Source organism: Hesperophylax consimilis, chromosome 6 (assembly GCF_061612785.1).
Source record: "Hesperophylax consimilis isolate HC1 chromosome 6, BYU_Hcon_1.0, whole genome shotgun sequence".
Classification (NCBI taxonomy): Eukaryota; Metazoa; Arthropoda; class Insecta; order Trichoptera; family Limnephilidae; genus Hesperophylax; species Hesperophylax consimilis.
In genome coordinates, this window is record NC_142841.1 from 7,677,704 (window position 1) to 7,697,515 (window position 19,812).

The following is a 19,812-nucleotide window of genomic DNA, read 5'->3' on the forward strand; positions in this document are numbered from 1 at the left end:
AATGGTTTTGGGTACCCATTTTGCACATCTCTGGTGAGGATACGGACTGACTGAAATACCGGGCCTGTACATACTAAATTAAGTTAAAAATAACATTATCTTAGATTCATTAATTTTACAATTTGTTTTAATCTGACATACATGATTTATTTACGTTTGTAAACCAAATATCTATTTTAGTTTTTATCATAATAATAGCTGTACCCCGCCACGTGTCTGTGGCTCAGTATGTCTGTGTATATAGAGAAACAGTAGCGCGTGTTGGTTTTATGTCCAAGAGATGCATGCTTTTTGCTGTTTTTTTTAAGCATGTTTTTACCCGTCACAGGTGACATCTATATACATACGCGCATTCGAATGCAAAGTTGTGTTAAAATTTCAAAGCAATCGGTGAAGAACTTTTCAAACGAACATTTACATGTTTTATTTGTATGGACAGATAAAGAAAATTTCATTATTATTAAGAGCATTATTAATATTCTTTTTGTGAAATTAAATGCATTGCACTGGAGTATATTATCATGTGTACAGTTCACGAGGCAGAATCCCGTTTTTATCCTTAGCTAAGCTTAGCGTAGCGATATACGCAGCTATCTTACTCAAATGCCAAAGCTAAAAGGAGGGGATAGGTACGAGTATGTATATTCCTTAGCTAAGGATAAAGAACGGGAATCAGCCTCCAGAGCACTTGGGGTGTTATAAATATATCTAGATACCAAATAAAACATTATTATTAATTAGGGTGAAATATCAAATTAAGCTAAGATTTATAAAATCTCATATCACAATCTAATTACCACAAAACCATTTATATTCACTATTTCAAAACTTTGAATTAATATTGCAAAAATCTCTATATATTATAATTTCACTCAAATAAATGTTTCATAGCTCCTGATGAAAATGACATTGCCAGCCGAAAAAGTAGCAACAACCTAAAATTCCAGACAGATCATCTGTTTTATAGTTATGAAACATCTTTTGTCGGCCAAACAGGCGCCATAGGAATTACCGATCATCATTTTTATGTAATTATTATTCAGCTTATAAATACAGCGTTAACTCGCACATGAATAGTCAAATTTTTAACGTAGTATTAATATTATTTAAAAAAAAAAAAAACAAATTTCCTTTTTTGTGTCTGTAACACTGGTTCAACAAACTCTAGGACTCGGATTATCTTTGTATTTAAGAGTAATCATTTTCAAAATTGGAAATATTTGTTTGGAGAATTCAGACAAGCGATGAAGTACCTACCTGTAATATTCATCCATTTTCAAAATTGGAACTGATTAGTCAAGAATTCTGACTATCCCGTGATTTTTTAAAATCAAATATTCGTGCAAGAGGTAACATTAACTATATAAATAAAAGGCAATATTCGTATGTGTGTTTGATATAGACTCAAAAGTTACTCGACTGATTTACATGCAAATTTCGAAGTTTGTTCTTATTAGTGCCAGGGTTGTTTAGAATGGTCAACTAAATTACCCGGTACGCCTAAGTTGAAAGTCTGCATCTAGATTTGGTCGGAACTTTGTATGTTAATTAGTTGAAGTAAAACAGCACAATCGTACCGCGATCATGTTCCAAAGCACGTTTTAACATCACAAGATAAACTGATTCCGAAATTAACTCAATTTGCAAACGGGGTGAATGGACGGCTGTTTAGGTACGTGGTTAGTCGACGAAACCGCTGAGAACGTTTGCGTATGAGTTAAATATCGTTTGCTTTAAAAATCATTTTAAAACAATGCAGAAATTAGGTTACAGCAATTAAAATCGGAAAATGTTAACAGATGCGAAAACCAACACACATTTATAAACATGTATTTATAGTTTATAATTTCCAGCAAAAGTGATAAAAATAACTTAAAAATGGAGTATTACGTTATATTATAAAGAATCTCGAGCTTTGTAGCTAACATTTTAAAGGTTCCTGAGGTCATATTGCACAAAATAAGCGCTAAAAATAAAAATAAAACTGAGATATTGATTTAAATTAAAATTTTGCTGAAATATTAGTTTAATTATTGACACGTTTCTTATTGAATTTACATTATTCGAAGCATTACACCTAAATCTGTCTCGTACCGAGGGACGAATCACATTTAGGAAGATAAATTCTAATCAAATCCTTGTAATATTGTACCGCCCAACATAAAATTTGACTGTCCCCCCATAAAGACGCTCATTAAAGAACATAAATAAATATTATTAAAATAAACACCAGAATTAATAATGGCATTTCTAATTACATGTGTTCGCAATAATGTCCTCTGCGTTCGAACTATATTTAATTTTCTCTAATAAACAATGAACAGTGTTAATCTCATGTGACCTCCAGATAAGTGTGATATCTGTATAGAATATAAATAAATAATAATATATGTACATACTTACGCAGCATCACGTTCAGTTCGTTATTCAAATGCATTGTATATTTAGTTTTGTATTAGTGATCGACGAACCGGTGGATGCAATTTGTTAGCCAATAATTTGATAATAGTTTCTCTATTCTATAGATAGTAATAAGAAAGATCATTGTAGAAATATATTGTATATTTTTACCTAGCCCTTGAGGTTAGTTTTCACAACAACGGCGGTATACAAATCATCAGCATATTGTTATTATAATGATTATTATAGGAAGTCCTGATTTTACTAACATTATTACGAGGACATGCTAACCTCAAGATTTAAAAAAAGAACGTTAAGATTTATGTAGGTCACGATTCATGATTTTAAATTCTTGTTTTTGTCTAGAAAGTGTCCATGACATTTTTCAACAAAATCGTCATCAATCTTTATCAACTAATCGTCAGGTACTGTCGAAAGAAATCGATTTTCGTTGAAGACGAAGTTGACTTTCCGAAAAGAAATAAAATAATCATTATGTACTACATCTTACAAATGGAAGTGTTGATAAGTATAGATCAATTTTTAGACATAACATGGTCTATCGCACCGTTCCCTACAACAAAACCCGCCTACAACCTTTAATGGACTAGGCAACCACAGTTCAAAGTTCATATTGATATATGTGTGGGTTTAAGAAAACTAATTTACCGACTCCTAACTACAAAATGCTTAAGGGCTTGATTTATTGAATGTTGAGTACACGAATGATTTATTTTATTGACATATCGAGTGCGTTTAGATCTTAAGTCCAGTTTATACAAATATAAAACCATAATTGAACACTTTGGTAATAAATTTATGAACTAGTAAGTAACAAAAGCCGTAGTTACTATTATTTTAATTTAAAACGCTTCGTTAGTTGTGTTTAAAAAATGAAGCCTCGTATTAAATGGGCTTCTAGTAAGGAAATGAATTTACTCGTGATACAGAGATAAAAAGTAATGTAATTGAATATTATTTTTCAAAGGGAGAACAACTATTTTTTAGAGTAAGGATCTTCTGAAGAATATAAGACCCGCGAATGGTTGGAAATTAAGTCGGCAACGTCCCAGGTAGGCATGGTCATTGGAAGACATGGAATGATCATTGATCAAGAGATTCAAATACTTAAATCGTAATGAAATAAAGTGTTAGAATATGGATGAAGCAAGGAGTATGTGTTATGGCAAAGTTAAAAATAATTGGATAATTTTTATATGGCCGTTTTTGTGTAAAATCACCCTAAGGGAGCAGTTTTTTTATACTTGCTACCTCCTAGGCTCCATCTTACAATGTACAAACAGACAGAAATTACATAATACATCCTAATCAAACTTTTCTTATTGGAATTACATTATTCGAAATCTGTCTTATACCGAGGGATGAATCCCGTTTAGGAAGATGAATTCTGATGGAAACCTTGTACAGTAGTACCGCCCAGCATATAACATAAATACATATTATTAAAATAAATACCAAAAAGTCCAATTATGTAATAAATTTCTTTAATAAACAATAAATAGTGTTAATCTCAAGTGACCTACCTACCAGGGTATGGTAATGTATATTATTTGCCTGTAAAAAATGTATACAAATCATCAAAATAGTATCATTATTACTATACTTACCTGACAGATCACTTCAGATAGTCACAGTTTTATTAGAAAGTTTTAGCTTGGAGAAAATACGATTTCACACGCAGAGGACACAATGTTAAAAACATTGAACATTGCCTGATTTTACAGTTTTATCCTCCTTTTACTATTGACATTACATTTAATAAATAGTCGGATAAATGGCGTGACAGTTAGAAAAAACTTTAAACTATAAGTATCTACATTAATTTCGCATACTAGTTCACAACAAAGTTTTAAATAAAAATCATTCTTAATTTTAATAAGATAATTTACAATGAATCAAACAATGTACTTATCCTGATTTTAACAATGGTGTCGATATTTTTATGGCAGAGATCATCGACTCGACTCAGTAGCAAAAAAATAATATTAACATGGATTCTTTTTTTAACAATTTAATTGGAGATTTTATCCGTGCTTTAGGTAGTCGCAATCTTTTTTAATATCCTCCGAAATATAAAATTATGTTTCTTTTTATTTTTTTATATCCTCCAATTTTAGACGTTGCATTGATTCTAAGCCTTGAACTCAAATCCAAACTTAAATTAGGGTATATCCAATTAATCTGATCCCAAAGCAATTTAAAACGTGTTTCGCCCTTATTATCTGAAGTAAGGTCTATACGGATGCAATAATTAACTAATTAAATAGAGCAAGCCGGTAATCATCCCCCAGTGTAAAAAAGGCAGAGAAATAATTAACTTTCGATGGAATAAACATCATTCGATTGCACACCTTTTTATAACACCCTTGGATACAGATCGGGTCGAAGATCTGAGTTTATCAACAAAAGGGCTGTGTTAAAAAAAATAAGAAAAAAACAAGGTTGTGAACTAACAAAAATGTGTAAATTTATGTTACTTAGAAAATTCAACAGGATATTCTAGAAATTATTATTTTTATGAAGTGCCTCTTCCTGATGGTAGGTAACTAGATGTGTGGATCGTATTGTAGAGAAGGCATCAAATTATTGTATTATATATTCGATGGAAACCACCATGTAAAAATGGCAAAAGACCAAACATGATATTATCACGTTGTATGGAGCTCGTCTATCATTTGTGCAAAGTGCCGTAAACTTACCTAGTGAAATCTATCAACAGCATCCAGCTGTGAGTTAAGTGAGGTATCCATCATGAAAGATCAATGACTGTATTTTTTCCCTCCAAAATCTCATCAGCGTGGTTTTGTTTCACACTTGATCTACTTACTCTTTCCTTCATCTTACTTCTCTCTCTTCTCACCTGGAGAGATACCTTTTATATCGCTATGCTCTGCACGTGTATTAGGAATGTTAATAGAAAAGTGAGGCAACAAAAAAATAGAATATGCTGTGGTACAGACAGACCTTTATTCTTCGTTGGAAAGGTATCCTACTCACCATGATTGAATATTGTAACTTTGTCAGTATTGTTATGAAAGATATCATTTCATTTTGACAGCGGTAATAAGAATACGAAGAAGATGAATTCAACGAATGCATCATATTTGTTGGATGAGTCATACAATATTTTGATAAGTAAAATGGAACAGGATATTTTAGGTTAATTAATTTTTAAATGCATTTTTGTTTTCGTCAATGAATGATTGCAAATCTTGGAAGTGAAAATTTACCCACTTCCCGAAATAAGATCGAGCTGATACACTCAGCAATGTGGCAAACTATGACAGTGCATTCTATCAACTTTTGGTGGCAATCAGCCAACATTGCTCCAGTTAATATCAGAAATAAATGTCGGTCTTACCCAATCGGGATTAGTTTCAGTTGTTAGCGCGGTTAACTGCAGTCCCCGGGAGAAACAAAAAATGTTTTAAAAGACATTTTAAAAGTTCACAGTAGTTGAGGGTCTATCCCTGAGGAGGAATGTTCAGGAGGATGTTTTTTTACAAACATCTCTTAGCAGCACTAAAGCTATTAACAGGGTTGTCAAACATAACATTCAACGTCACATTATGCTACGTATAATCAGGACAAAATTTCCACGATTATGGGAAAGTCACGAAGCAACTGCAAACGTTTATACGCACCCTTACCCAGACTGGCTGACTTCAGTGTAAATAGAATCCGCAATTTCTAGACTCGTGTGTTTTTGGTTTGAAAATTTGATCGTTTCGAAATATTTTAGATGCTTAGTCTAAATAATGCATAGAACACATGTTTACCTTTGAAACAATCAAGCATTTTTAGAAGCCTTTTTATAAACCCATAAAAGTATCGGGTCAATAAAAACAGCTATCCAGTTAAAAATCTCTTATTTATGAACCCATTTTCCGATACGGTTTTATCGCATAATGTGGCAAATTGAGTAATTTAGAAAATTATAGTAAAACTTTAACATATTTGTGTCTGAAATTCGCCAAATAAAATAAAACACACTCTGGTGATTTTTATTCTTGCATAAATCAAAACAGGCCACTGGTGTTGAGCAGGAATTTAAACCTTACCGTCATCTACATAAGGAGTTTTATTGTTGGCGGCCCAATTCCAAATGTTACACGATGTGGTGCATCTCCCTTCAGTTAAATGCTCAGACTACTGCGCTATGGAGGTAAGCGTATCTTTCAAATTTCAATGGAATACGAATAAAATTAATGTATTATTATTTGTAATTTTTTTTTAAGGAAAGGCAAACATTCTCGTGTTACGAACCTGACAATATTTGAAAATCTTCTAATACTATCACAGTAAGCGGAAAATGTTGCTTGTGTTGTGATGGAGGACTAAGCCAGCCGAGAAATTGAACCAAAACCTCCTAGATCACTCCAGGTTGAGGACTCCTAACTTGTATAGAATTGTACAAAAATTACCTATTCATTAATAACTATTAATTTTTTTCAATTTATTCTTATTTATAAAAAATCGTAAAAAGTTTTAGTTAATTTTAAAACATATATAAAAATACATTTTTTAGAGGTTTTCATACAAGTTAAGAGGCTGATTTAATTCAGTGTCCCGGCCTTGTAATCTAAGAGGTTTTGATTGAGCACACTACGCCTAGGTGGGACCCAAACGCAATGTCAACTCAGCCACCGACCTGTATGTATGTGACCTTCGATTATAACGTCTTAAAGTGCTAAACAAGTCCTAATCCATCCTTCATTGCAACCATGTCAACTACCCTTATTGAGTTTACCTCTAAAACCTGAATAGTTCAGCTACGTTTATTTGGCTCCTGCAAGAAATACCTTTAAAATCAAGGCTTAGGTAAGACTTAAATTCCTGTAGATACTTCATACTCCACATGTGTAAAGCTTCCGAATTCCTAAAGCTTCATAAAGCTCCTTGAAGAATTCAGGATTACAGCTTTTTGTAACAGATTCTTTGGTATTCCAAATTTGAACTGAAACCCACGAGATTAATCTTGCCCTGCGTGCATCAAAGGAATTCCAAAATTAGTCTATGTAATCAAGGAATTCTAAAATTAAATATTTCATGGACCTAAAACTGAGACCAACATTATTCGTTCTGCTTATTGAACTGAAACCTTCATCGTAGAAGGATGGAGGATGCATTTTAAATTACGTACAGATGAGTGAACTAGATAAGGAGTGTTACATTCAACGCTAAAAAGTTACAACGAAAAAAAATAAAACTCAATTTAGTTGTCATTTTAGGTCCAACACTAGCATAAGTGTAGTATGATTTTTATTTTCTTCTTCGTATGTTAAATTATGTGGGAGAAAGGAAGGTGACATTAATTAATGTACAATACACATCAATGGTGACATTGTATCGTATTTCAGAGATAGTCACAATAGGATGTTTTTGTATTGTAGTATAATTTTGTATTCCATTAGACAGTTTATCCCACAAATCGAAAAACTTTCACATCAGACATCAGAACATCAAAGTAATAATGTTAATATAACTAGAGTTAAAGTTGTTATTTCCTATCTTTGTACAGCGCACCATATAAATAATATATGTTTATTATGAAGAATGATTTGATTTCTATACAAATCTACAGTTTTATTTGGAGACCGACGAAATTTTGCACACTTAACCTTCAAAACGGGAGGTAGGTCACTGTCAGTTAGTACATTGTAGATAGGAGTGTAAGGAGGATATATGATGCAAATGTGAATGGTAGCAGAAGTCGGGGACGCCCGAGGAAGACATGGCACGATCAAGTGAATCAGATACTCGAGTCGGGCCATGTCAAGAGTCAGAATAATAGAAGAGTATGTATGAGACGATGTATGAATGTGAATGAGGAAAGGAGTGTGTGCCAAGACCGAGTTGTTTGGCGGTCCGTCCTCTCTGCCTACCCCTGCGGGTAAACGGCGTGATGGTTAGTTAGTTAGTTAGTTAGTTAGGATAAAGTTATTTATTTACTAACGCTCTTTTTACGGGCTTTTACACGTGTATAATAAAAATTATGCAGTATTTATTACGTAGTGGAATCTGAATGTTTATTAATGCAAGCAATTCTGGACCATCAAATGCATAATTTAGAATTGTATGTAGAAATACCAATAGAAGTGTGTGAAAATATTTATTAATTATTAATATAACTAACTATTTCACCAATTCGCTGCATTCTCAACAGGAGACCAATCATAAACATTATGATACGCTGTTGAATACAAGAAACAACATCCATTTAAAATGATGCGCGTCTGTATCCCATATATTACACGGAGCAATAATAACAGTGTGAACAGCAGGTGCCAGGTGGTTAAACCTGCTTTGGTAGCTCTAATGATGCATGGATGTATCTGAATCTAGAGTAAGTTATGGTGTATTGATGTGAATTACCTGCGTCCTTTATTATCCCCAAGAAAAGGTATCAAAATAATTTATATTCCGATGGATTTTATCTCATCGATGTGATAATTGAAATTGTGTAGGGAGATAATATTCAGAAAAATAAGAGCAGGTATAATTTGTTTACAATTTTAAATCCTAAGCCCCAAATTCAATCCTGGTCTAAGTTGGAAAACAATATACTTTATTCTTCCCAGACACAAGAAAATCTTAAGTTTAATTTTAGCCAATTGGTAAATTTTTGGCTTTCGTAGTCGAGAGGTAAGGTTCCTGACTAGCAATCCGGAGGTCGCGGGTTAAAATCCCGGCGTGCGCAAGTAAATTGATTTGATTTATTTGTGTTATTTCACAATTTTATCATTTCAAATAGTATATGGTAGATTTGCGGCACGTTCCAAAGTAGAAAATACTCTCAGTATCGCCATGGAATAAGACCGTCATTCAGAATTCAACAGAAACCAAATCTGAATAGCCCATACTTCCCCACCTTCCTTTTCCCCATCTCCTTCTCCTCCCCACTACCTTCAGCCTGACAACATTCCCCAATAGGGGATTTTTATGGTTTTATTAATAATAATAAGATGGTATTTATGTGGCGCAGTTATGCTTAGATGATGGAAAGGCACTCTCCCAACAAAAAGATTAGGCAGCAAAAACCATAATACCTAATTAATTACAAAAAAGTCTAAGAATTTATTTGAAGAGAGCTAACTTAAAACTATTTAACCTACAGTTAAGAAGAGCAAATAATAACAATATTCCTTCTGTTATGATAAGTGCTACCATTAATACTAAGCACCACCATTACCAGCATCCGTTTAAAGAAGACCAGAACTAACCATAAGAAGAACTGGCCATTTAGTAATAAAATAACAGATCGAAAATAACCGGCTGTCTAGAAATTTAAAAGATATTAATTAAACAGTTCATTAGACCGCTCCAATCTTGGTCCCGCTGATTTCTGATTTATAGTTTGAGATAATGTACACTTTTTATTATGTCTTGTAACGCAATATCAATGGAATGTGCGTACGCATGGGCCTGTGGATCGTATTTTAAATATATTATTATTATTATAACTATTCCTAGTCGAATACCCAATGTAATAAACGGAGACATTATGCAGAACGATTTAATTAAATAAATGTTAATGGTATATATAAATAGAGCGAACGAAAACAATGTAACATTACTGTGAAATGTGATCGGTTAATTATTCTTCTGGCAAATAGATGAGTTTGCGTAATTATTATGAGTTTTTTAAATTATTTTTTATGTGAAATCGCACAAGAGTCCCAACTGCTCCTAACTGGAGCCAGTGAGACTATGGCATCCTCAATTGGGTTGTGAGGCTGAAGGCAGTGGGGGGAAAAGGAGATAAGGAAGATGAAGGTGGGGAAGTATACCTGGCTATTCAGGTCTGGTCATCAAACAAGACCAAAGCGATTTTAAGTAACGTTTCAATTATGAATGGTGGTCTTACACCAGGTCAATACTAAGAGTATCTTCCACTTTGGAACGTGCCGCAAACATACTTTATATTATTTTAAATGAGTAAGTTGTGAAATAAGAAAAATTAATCAAATTTAATATAAATTTACTTGCGCACGCCGGGATTAACCCCTTGGGCAATTTTGAAATGCTCAAAATAAATGCTCCCGAAAAAATTGAGATAACTATTTATATAAGAAAAATATTTGTCCATGTTCGCAAAATTTTAAATAAATGTGGTAGTTTAGGGGGTTTAAATTCACCTCTTTTACTAACGTGATGTAAATAATAAGATGTGCCCCCCCCCCCCCCCGTTTATTACTTTACCAATGACGTTTGAAAATATTGAATTCCAATCTCTATCAGTTACGGTCATCATTATGTAAACACATAGCAAACGATTTGAATTTTATGTGTAATTAAAATTTATTCAAGTGCATAATATATTTTAAGCTGCCATGTTCTTTCAGACGTTTTTAGTACAGCAACGCAATTAAAATAAACAATATTATGTGTACATTTGTACATGACAAGATATTGAATGCATATTTGATATGTTCATCATAATTTTATTATAAAGCCGTAAAGAATATTTATTCACATGTTATAACGAAATGACAATAATTAATAGTGGTGTTTTCATTCTAGTATGATCCAGGATTTTTAATATTATATTGAAGTATGCAGATTTAATACGTCTTATTACAAATGTACCTGCTAATATGAATAAATTTGTACTTCGCCGTGCACGATTGAAACAGGAAACAGCAAGGAATGCAGAAAAAAATGCTTATTTAGGTATTTCTTTGTCTAAAATAGAACGCTTCATCAAATAATTTATTTCAGTGTTTGTGTCAGCAATTAATTAAAATTGTACGAATCGGGCTATCCCTCTGTACGATTTTCGGCTGTTATCATTACAGCCCTGCCGACAGACGAGAATCCTGCAACTAATCTACCATTGATTTGTTGTATCTTTGATTATTTCTACATTGATAGGCATGGAAATTGCATTTGTGCTGATTGTCATCATTAGAGCCCAGTCAACAGGTGTATGTCTGCTTTACGAGTTTATCGATGCAAAGTGCTCTGAAGAAGTAGCATCAATGATGACTTCGATGTTACCATTCCGAATTTGTATACGATTTATGACATATTTCACTTGAACACTTTAACTTTTAAAGTTCCTAAAATAAATATATCTAATGGAAATTACATAAAATGTCCTCTATAGAAAAAAATCTCTCCGAAATTTAAAACGCATTTTGTTGCGTTATTTTACACATTTGCGAACCGAGCTACGAATTACGGGAAAGGAATGAAGCAACTGCAAGCGGCGTTTCGCTTCCTTTGCGGTTGCTTTGTTCCTTTCCAATAAGTTGAGATTCAGTTCGGCAGTTCGGCTCGCGTATGTATACGTAGCTTAATAGGAATGAAAAAATTCACAGTGTATCTATAAATGCAACTTTTGTTGAGAAAGTTTTGCTCTATTTTAAACGAGTCGTATTTTATTTATTATTTTAACAATTTCCTTTAATTATTATCGCTTTTTTATAATATTAGTTCACTCCCTCTGCATATCTCCCTTTCAAATCATCTTCTTCTTCTTTTTAACGATTACCATGGAGATTTAAGGGAACAGGTCGGCATCTCAGATATATAAAAAAAAACATTTTAAAACTATGCGTATCGGTAAAATGAATATTTCATTAAATCTACATTATGTTTTTAGTGTACTATTTATAATGCCTCTTCAAAGCCCTTATTTATAGTTCAATTTCTGAGAACAGAATGTTAAAAGAAACTGGCTCATACCAACTATATCCGGTGATTATTATAGGTATAAGGCACGTTTCTAGTTTGAGTGGTTTCAGACTGAAAATGATCCTACCTTACAAAAGTACAGCTTACGAACTAACAAGTATAAATTATTGTTACCTACTCACGCAGTACGCACGCACGTTCATCAAATTGTATTTACCAGGTAACGCCGTAACGTGTTCAAATAAAGTCCTTATTTGTATGCGCACTTGTATCCACAGTTTCAATTAAGTATGTATGCCTGCATGAGCATTGGCGTGTCTACAAACTTTCGGGCACCGGGCAAACTTATTTCCACTCTTTCAAAACAATGTCAATGAGTAGGTACTTCATTTATAATACAAGTAAATGAAAATGTGATGCTATATTTGTAACTAACTAACTAACCATCACGCTGAGAGGACGGACTGCCAACCAACTCGGTCTTGGCACACACTCCTTGCCTCATTCAAATTTCATACATCGTCTATTATTCTGACTCTTGACATAGCCCGACTCAAGTATCTGGTTCACTTCTACCTCGGGCGTCCCCGACTTCTGCTACCATTCACATTTGCATCATATATTCTCCTTAAACTCATTTCTTCGCTCATTCGCTCTACATGCCCAAACCATCTAAGCGTCCCTTTCTTGATCTTACTCATTACGCTTACATCAGCCTTGCACTCTTAGCGGATCTCCACATTTCTCACACGATCATACATGGTTTTACCACACATACGCCTCAGGGATCTCATTTCCTTAGCATTCACTCTACTTTCATCTTATCTCTGCCAGTTCCATGCCTCACTTCCGTACATCAGGGTAGGTACCAGCACTCCATTGTGGACTGCTAGCTTTATTTGTACAGTAAATAATTTGCCCAATATTTGCCCATTGCCTAAAATCTAAGTAGTTTTTAAGCTATTTAAGGTCATTTTTGTAAATAATTAGGTAGAGCCTAAGAAGACTTATTTTTACAGCACCTTTGAGGTGATTTTTCACAAAAACGGCGTTGTACATATTATTATATAATAAAACCAATACTTTTACCGATCTACCGCGACTTTGGACATGTCATTTTGACATTTTGGAAAGAAATCTCTTGTAACTTCCACCAGTATAAGCAGTAATAACCTCAGTATTGGCGTTTTAGATGTTATGCCCGGGTCTAACAGACGGTTGCTACGCCACCGCCTTTGCGTCAATCTTATCACACTAATGTCAATAATTTATTGAGGACGTTTGTATGCAACAGAGTGCACGAGTGTCAACTATTGTCGACTGCTTGCTTACTTTTAGTATTTTAGTTATCTAGTTACCTGTGGGGTAACCTATTTAGTAAAAATAGTACATGTTGCGGTTATAATTTATTCTTAACGCTGAATTATTGTCACTAAAATCAGAATTTATTTGAAAAACATACAGGTTATATATATTATTCACTGCTTTAAAGCTTAGTGGTCTGCGGTGCTAAGATTGACCACAACACAACACAATCGATGAATGATTAATGCTTTTTTACTATATGGGTATACATTAGGTAACTGCGAATGAGGTATAAGAGAGCCTAAGATCGATGTTTTCAATCAGTCAATAATTTTAACTTTTTAAATATTACGTATATATTATATTATTACCTATTAATTTATGTTATGCTCAAATAAAGGCACTATCCGCATCTGTCTGTTTGTGCGCTTAGTTTTGATAGGGTTTTCACTATCATTTAAAAAAAAATTAAGTTTAAACATATAAAACTTGCATATTATTTTTATAGAAAGTAGAGAATAGTCAATGTTTTGTAATCAAGTCAACAACATCAAAACCTTACTTCAAACCATTCATATCCCCGCTATCAGCTAGTACCTACTAAATATCAAACTATATTTTCAATCAAGCTCAATTCAATATTGCGTGGGGACTTCAAAAGTTTAAACTGGGTACCGATTTTTAATCAATTTAAAAATAATAATCACATCTTGAATCGATGTTGAAGAACACCTTCAAAGTACAATTCAGTGAACATTTTTATTTTCCCAATAACAATTATTGTCTCAGATGCCACGAAAATTGTTTGTAAGTTAATTTTGAAGTTCCAAGGGAAAAAAGTTTTATGCAGATTCCCAGCTTCTTTCATAATATCCGTTCTAATCCATCAATTTTAAAACTGCATAATGAGAAAATGTATAATATTTATTATTACTAGTACAATAACACAACACGTTACCGTAGTAAACTAGACTACTTTAATAAATCTGCATACACTCCAACCGTGGGAATCTGATTCAGCGACTTCCTACCTCGTTCTGGGTTAATTAACCTGATGCTAAGTATTACGGTGCAAAACAGACACAAGACGATAACCGGAAACTTATACCAACAATATTCAGATTAAAAATATATATTCAACAGTTTAGCCAATCAAATGTGCCAATAAAATGGTAAAGTATCATTTAAAAAGATTGAGGGAATCATTTTTTTAGGATTATTGATTTTTTGTTATATTTGTATAAGAAATTTCTTTTTATAAATTTTAAATGGAGTTCACGTATATTTAAGACATCATCTTGTCGATCGCTTGTTGATAACACGTGTTAAAATTTTTGGCCTTTTTGTAGAATATCAATAATAGTTTGAGCACAACCAATCCAAATGATTAACCAAGCCAATTTCTTAACAATGCTTTTGTTTAAAGGATTATCTTTAAACTCATTTTGACCATGCTAAAAGCCTACAGCCATTCTAGTCTTTTGCGATAAAGGAACATACAAAAAAAAATCGGTAGGTAATTTAAGTTGGTTGCTCTAGAAAAAGCTTGGAGAAACAGAAGGTGGTTAACCACAGATGCCACCGAAGCTGGACAGTACTAATTTGGTTTGAGTATGGTCATATTCAATAAAAGAATTTAGTATATATAGTAGAAAAAAGTGTTGTGTAGGCAAAATTATTTGGTAGGTGTGGTTTAAATCAATTTAAAACATGTTTAGTTAAAATCTAAAGCGGTTGATTTATGTATCAATTTCGTGAATCATTAGCAGCAAATCGGATTATGCAAATGAAATTAGAATTTGCACGGAAGCAGGCGTTACGTTAAGGAATTCGCGACAGTAATTTATTTTTCTGATTATTTACGCATGCAAATAAACCAGGTGTAAATCAGGAATAGCTTCATTATTGGGGACGTACGCAAAGTGAATAAATTTCAATATTTTGATTGGACATCGCGGCAGGTAACTAAATTTATCGTAATCAAGGCAAGAAAAAAGCTCAAAGTAAACATCATAAACCTACTTACTAAAATAAGATCACATCTTGAGGAGCAAGGCCTTATCAGGCTACAGCGTTGAGGATAAATATTACCTAACAAACTTCAATAGGAGAAGGTACCTACCAGAAGAAGAAGATTTATGTTAGGTTAGGTTACCACTAAAGTTTAAAAGCTCACCTGAACGGCACTGTTGAGGAAACAGTTGTTCTGTCCTGGTGCATTGAGCAGTCCCTTGGTGTTCGTGAAATTGCCTGAATCTCTTGAGGCATGTCTAGCATGAGCTGCTTCCGCTGCTGCTCCATGAATCTGTGAGATCTGACCGTGGTTCATCTGCCCGTGAACTTGTGTCTGCAAAACCTGACCATTTATAACTTGACCGTAGGTCTGTGGGACCTGCCCGTAGATCTGCTGGGCTTGAGCTTGTCCGTGGTTGGACGAGCCAATACCATAAGTCTGTTGCAGCTGAGCTTGCGGGACCTGCCCGTAGGTCTGTGAGACCTGACTAAGGATCTGCTGCACCGGTGCATGGTTCTGTCGGACTACGCCCGACACGATGGTCGGCACCATGACTGGAGGAAGTCGCTGAAGGTCAAATGGATCCCAAAGAGGAGATCGTATCCCGCGACGAGATTGTAGATGCCATGACGATTCTGTTCACCTGAAAAATAAAAATGAATAATCATTATTATGAAAAATGTAAAATATGTTAAATGGAAATGTTATGACGTTATTAGTTAAAGAGGATTTTACCAAATTTTGACTTTTCTTTTCATCAGCCCCAAAAACAAACCGAAAACCCGTTGTTTTTTTCCATACAAAAATATTTTTCCATTGGAGAATATTATTTTTCCCATACAAATAATTCAACTTTTGTATCTAAAAACTGTCTTAAAGTTGAAATTGAGAAATTAGTTTTTAATGTTTTTTACTTGTACTATCATGTATTAAAAACCTTTCGAAGTTTATGCACTTTACCCCCGAACACACTGTACAAGGTAGGTTCATAATTTAAAAAAAAACCAGTAGCTATTAGCATTTTAAACATCCAAAACATACTCCATTTTTATGGGTCTATCGACGTTTAGCATTCTCGTTCAGTTTTATCTAAAATCTTAAGTGCCATGTACGGCAGAATAACTAACGGCGAACAGATTTTACCATCACAGCATGGTGGCGCGTGTCCTCGTATCATATACATAGTTCAGTTAGTTCTCATGTGACACTATTATGCCCATAGATCCACAGCGCACGGCCGAAACGTGATACCAAGTAATTATCATAAATTCCAGATCGAGAAGCAGAAGAATTAACACGGCGTATAAATGACTGCGTGTGTAATTTCGAATAATGATTAGCAAAATAGTTAGTCGACCTAATCAACGCACGGTGAAAGTGCTCACTGATTTACATTGAGATATGAACCCATTCACATTACTTTCAAGTCTACCCATTCAGTATTGTTCGTGATCGTCCGTTGTAGTTCTGTAGTCATCGAAGCGAATAATTCTAAGACGGTAAAGTACACGAAACCCAACTGCGATACGATACGATACGATTGTACCACTTGTCCCGGTGCTACCGGTACACAAGGGGGCACTGGTTTGTTAGGACTTGGAACACGTACTCTGAGGATTGGAAGGAGGTTGGAGTTTAATCGACCGATATATTGGCAATTTAAGATGGGCAGAAATAAAGGAATTGATTGAGCGTTGTTGTTTCTTCTTATGACTTCTTCTTCTTGCCTCTTCTTACATTTCCTTACATCTTTTTGGCTCTCCTTGGTTCATCTTGGAGACTTGGTAAACGAGAACTAATTGAGCAAAAAATGCGCTTCTGTCCTTTATTACTATTTGTTTTAATCATTTCTTCTTCTAAATTAAATACCAGTTAATATATTTTTATTGTTATTGTTAGTTTTAATAGTTGAAATTTCTTTCAAACATTTAATTTTTTTGGTTTTCCAGAAATCGCACTAAATCTGCGGTTTGTCTCTGTGTTAAATTGGCTTATGAAATATTACATCTGTAAATATCATAAATTTTCTAAAGTATTAATTTTTAGACTGATATCTAATTCCGTTAACACTGTGAAACAACAACAATGCAATCTTTTAAATGGAGATAAATTCAAATTACAAAAACCAGAATGAAATGCGATTCGTGACTCCATAATATTAATAATATTTTTCACCAATGTTCCTTAAGGAAGTAGTGTATATGCCACAATAAAATTTGTTATTCTTAATTCCTATGAAATATCATGACCGTTGATGGTGGCTCGTTATGGGCACTAAGTATGCAGGCCGAGTAGTTTTTTTTTATGGGCTATGTGATTTCTGAACGCCTCCACGACACATGTTCGACTGCCGATTTGGGCACACGGTGAGATTACTACCATCCTACAACATGGAATTATCGCGTGATAACAAATACCGTACAGTTTGGTAGAATAGTGTGGTAATGGTCACTCTACAACACGCATGATTTAACCGTGGTATGATTATTCTATATCATCCAATGATACGGAATAATCATGTGATAATTACCATGTAAAACATGCGACAACAATCATCTGACAAAATTTTGATTTTATTTTTAATGTTAGCACCGTACAAGAGTCTCAACTGCTCCCAACCGTCTTGAGCCAGAGAGATTATAGCATCCAATTGGGGTATATTGTGAAGTTGAAGGCAGGGGGACGGGAAAGAGATGGTGAAGATGAACCAACTGCCCTCAACCGTCTGAAGCCAGTGAGACTATGGCATCCCCATTTGAGGTATATTGTGAAGTTGAAGGCAGAGGGAGGGGAAAGAGATGGTGAAGATGAAGGCGAGTACCTGGCTTTTCAGATCTGGTCACCAAAAGCTGGTGAAGCCATTTCAAGCAACGCCAACGTTTCGATTCTGAATGGTGGTCTTTCACCAGAGTGATACTGATTGTATTACTGTGGCGGCTCGTAATTTTTGGGTGTTCTAGAGCGCTAATATTACGAAAAATGGCATTATTGGTGCTGTTGTAGTTAAATACGATGTTTTATTTTTTTTTGAAAATTTGATTTTTTGTATGAACATTTTCAGGAAATTTCAGATTGGCCGTGCGCCGCACGGATTTCCTGAAACTCTTAACACAAAAAAATAAAATTTCAAAAAAAAAAACACCATTAATGCCATTTTTTGTAATATTAGCACTCTAGAACACCCAAAAGTCACGAGCCGCCACTGAATTCACTCTTCTGATATATACTATAAATTATTTGAAATTAGTAAATTTATTGTGAAAAAACACAAATTAATCAGATAAAATTAACTTGCGCCCGCCAGGATTTGAACCCGCAAGTGCCGGATTTGTAGCCAAGGATTGTAACCACACAACCGTGGAGGCAACACGGAATTAACGCGTGATCGCAATTATTTTACAACACGAGAATAATCATGTGATAACAGCCATCGGACAACTTATTCCTAGTTGAAGGCAATCATAATGATTTTACAACACTGAATTTATCATCCTAGAATAAAGATTAATTTTTTCATAAGTCATAACAAACACCCTACAACAACGAAAAATCGTGTGATAACATGAAATTATCTATATTTTAGAAGAGAAGGTTCAAATGAATTGTTTTGGAAAGAAAAACGTAGGTACTCATCTCCGAAAAAAAATGCTAATTACAACCTAAGATTTAGAAGCATGAAATCGTAACCATTAGAGATAAACTGTGACAGACTAGGGTGGTGAGTGAGATCACGAAACAAAGATTCGAAAAACACTTAACAGACGTTAAAAGTGCCATTGAGATTAATGACCTCGTCGAATTTGGCAACTAACTATTTTGTTACTGCCTCAATCTTTTGATTTCCTTACAAATCGATTACCCGAATCCGATCTCTTGGGACATATTATTAAAAGTGACTTAAAAGGCGTGATGATCGAATAATCGTGCAGCCGATATTTTTAATTACTCGAGGAATTTAATTATAACATTCTTAATCATTTCATTGACTTCTATCAATTCAAAACAGGTAAGATTGGTCCATGATCTCGTTATGGGAAAACATCGACAAGTCAAGTAAGGCATACGAATGTTTCCTGCTGATGTGAAGTCCGATTAAACAAAATTTATTATTGTTTTAAATTGATTGTGAGATTTAAAGAATTTTCGTTTAATTTTAATCATTTATTAGAGAATGCAATCGTTAACAATGGATTGTCAATCAGACGGACCGCCCTCCTTTGCACAGAATCAAGTAGGTATATCAAATATTGTGTGGCTCCAGCCCAGAGGTGGCTCCCAAATTCAACTATTGGGCTTACTTGAGATATGCATAGGATTAGCAGCTGGTCATCTCCTAACCATTTTCAAGGCAATTCAAACAATTTTATTGCTAAACGAAAACTGGTAGGTATTTACCTATTTACGGATGCCGTGAAGTGTCATCCTGAGAAAAG

The 19,812-nt window shown here is 34.1% G+C and overlaps 1 protein-coding gene across 1 annotated transcript in view; it reads right to left on the reverse strand.

Moving 5' to 3' along the window:
• Window positions 1-19,812, reverse strand: part of ec (ubiquitin specific peptidase echinus) — a 209,948-nt gene that overhangs the window by 121,800 nt on the left and 68,336 nt on the right. The window contains exon 2 of the mRNA XM_089632350.1: window positions 15,542-16,022. Within this exon, the coding sequence (XP_089488476.1) occupies window positions 15,542-15,931 (390 nt within the window). The 5' untranslated portion in view covers window positions 15,932-16,022. The remainder of the gene's footprint in view (window positions 1-15,541; window positions 16,023-19,812) is intronic.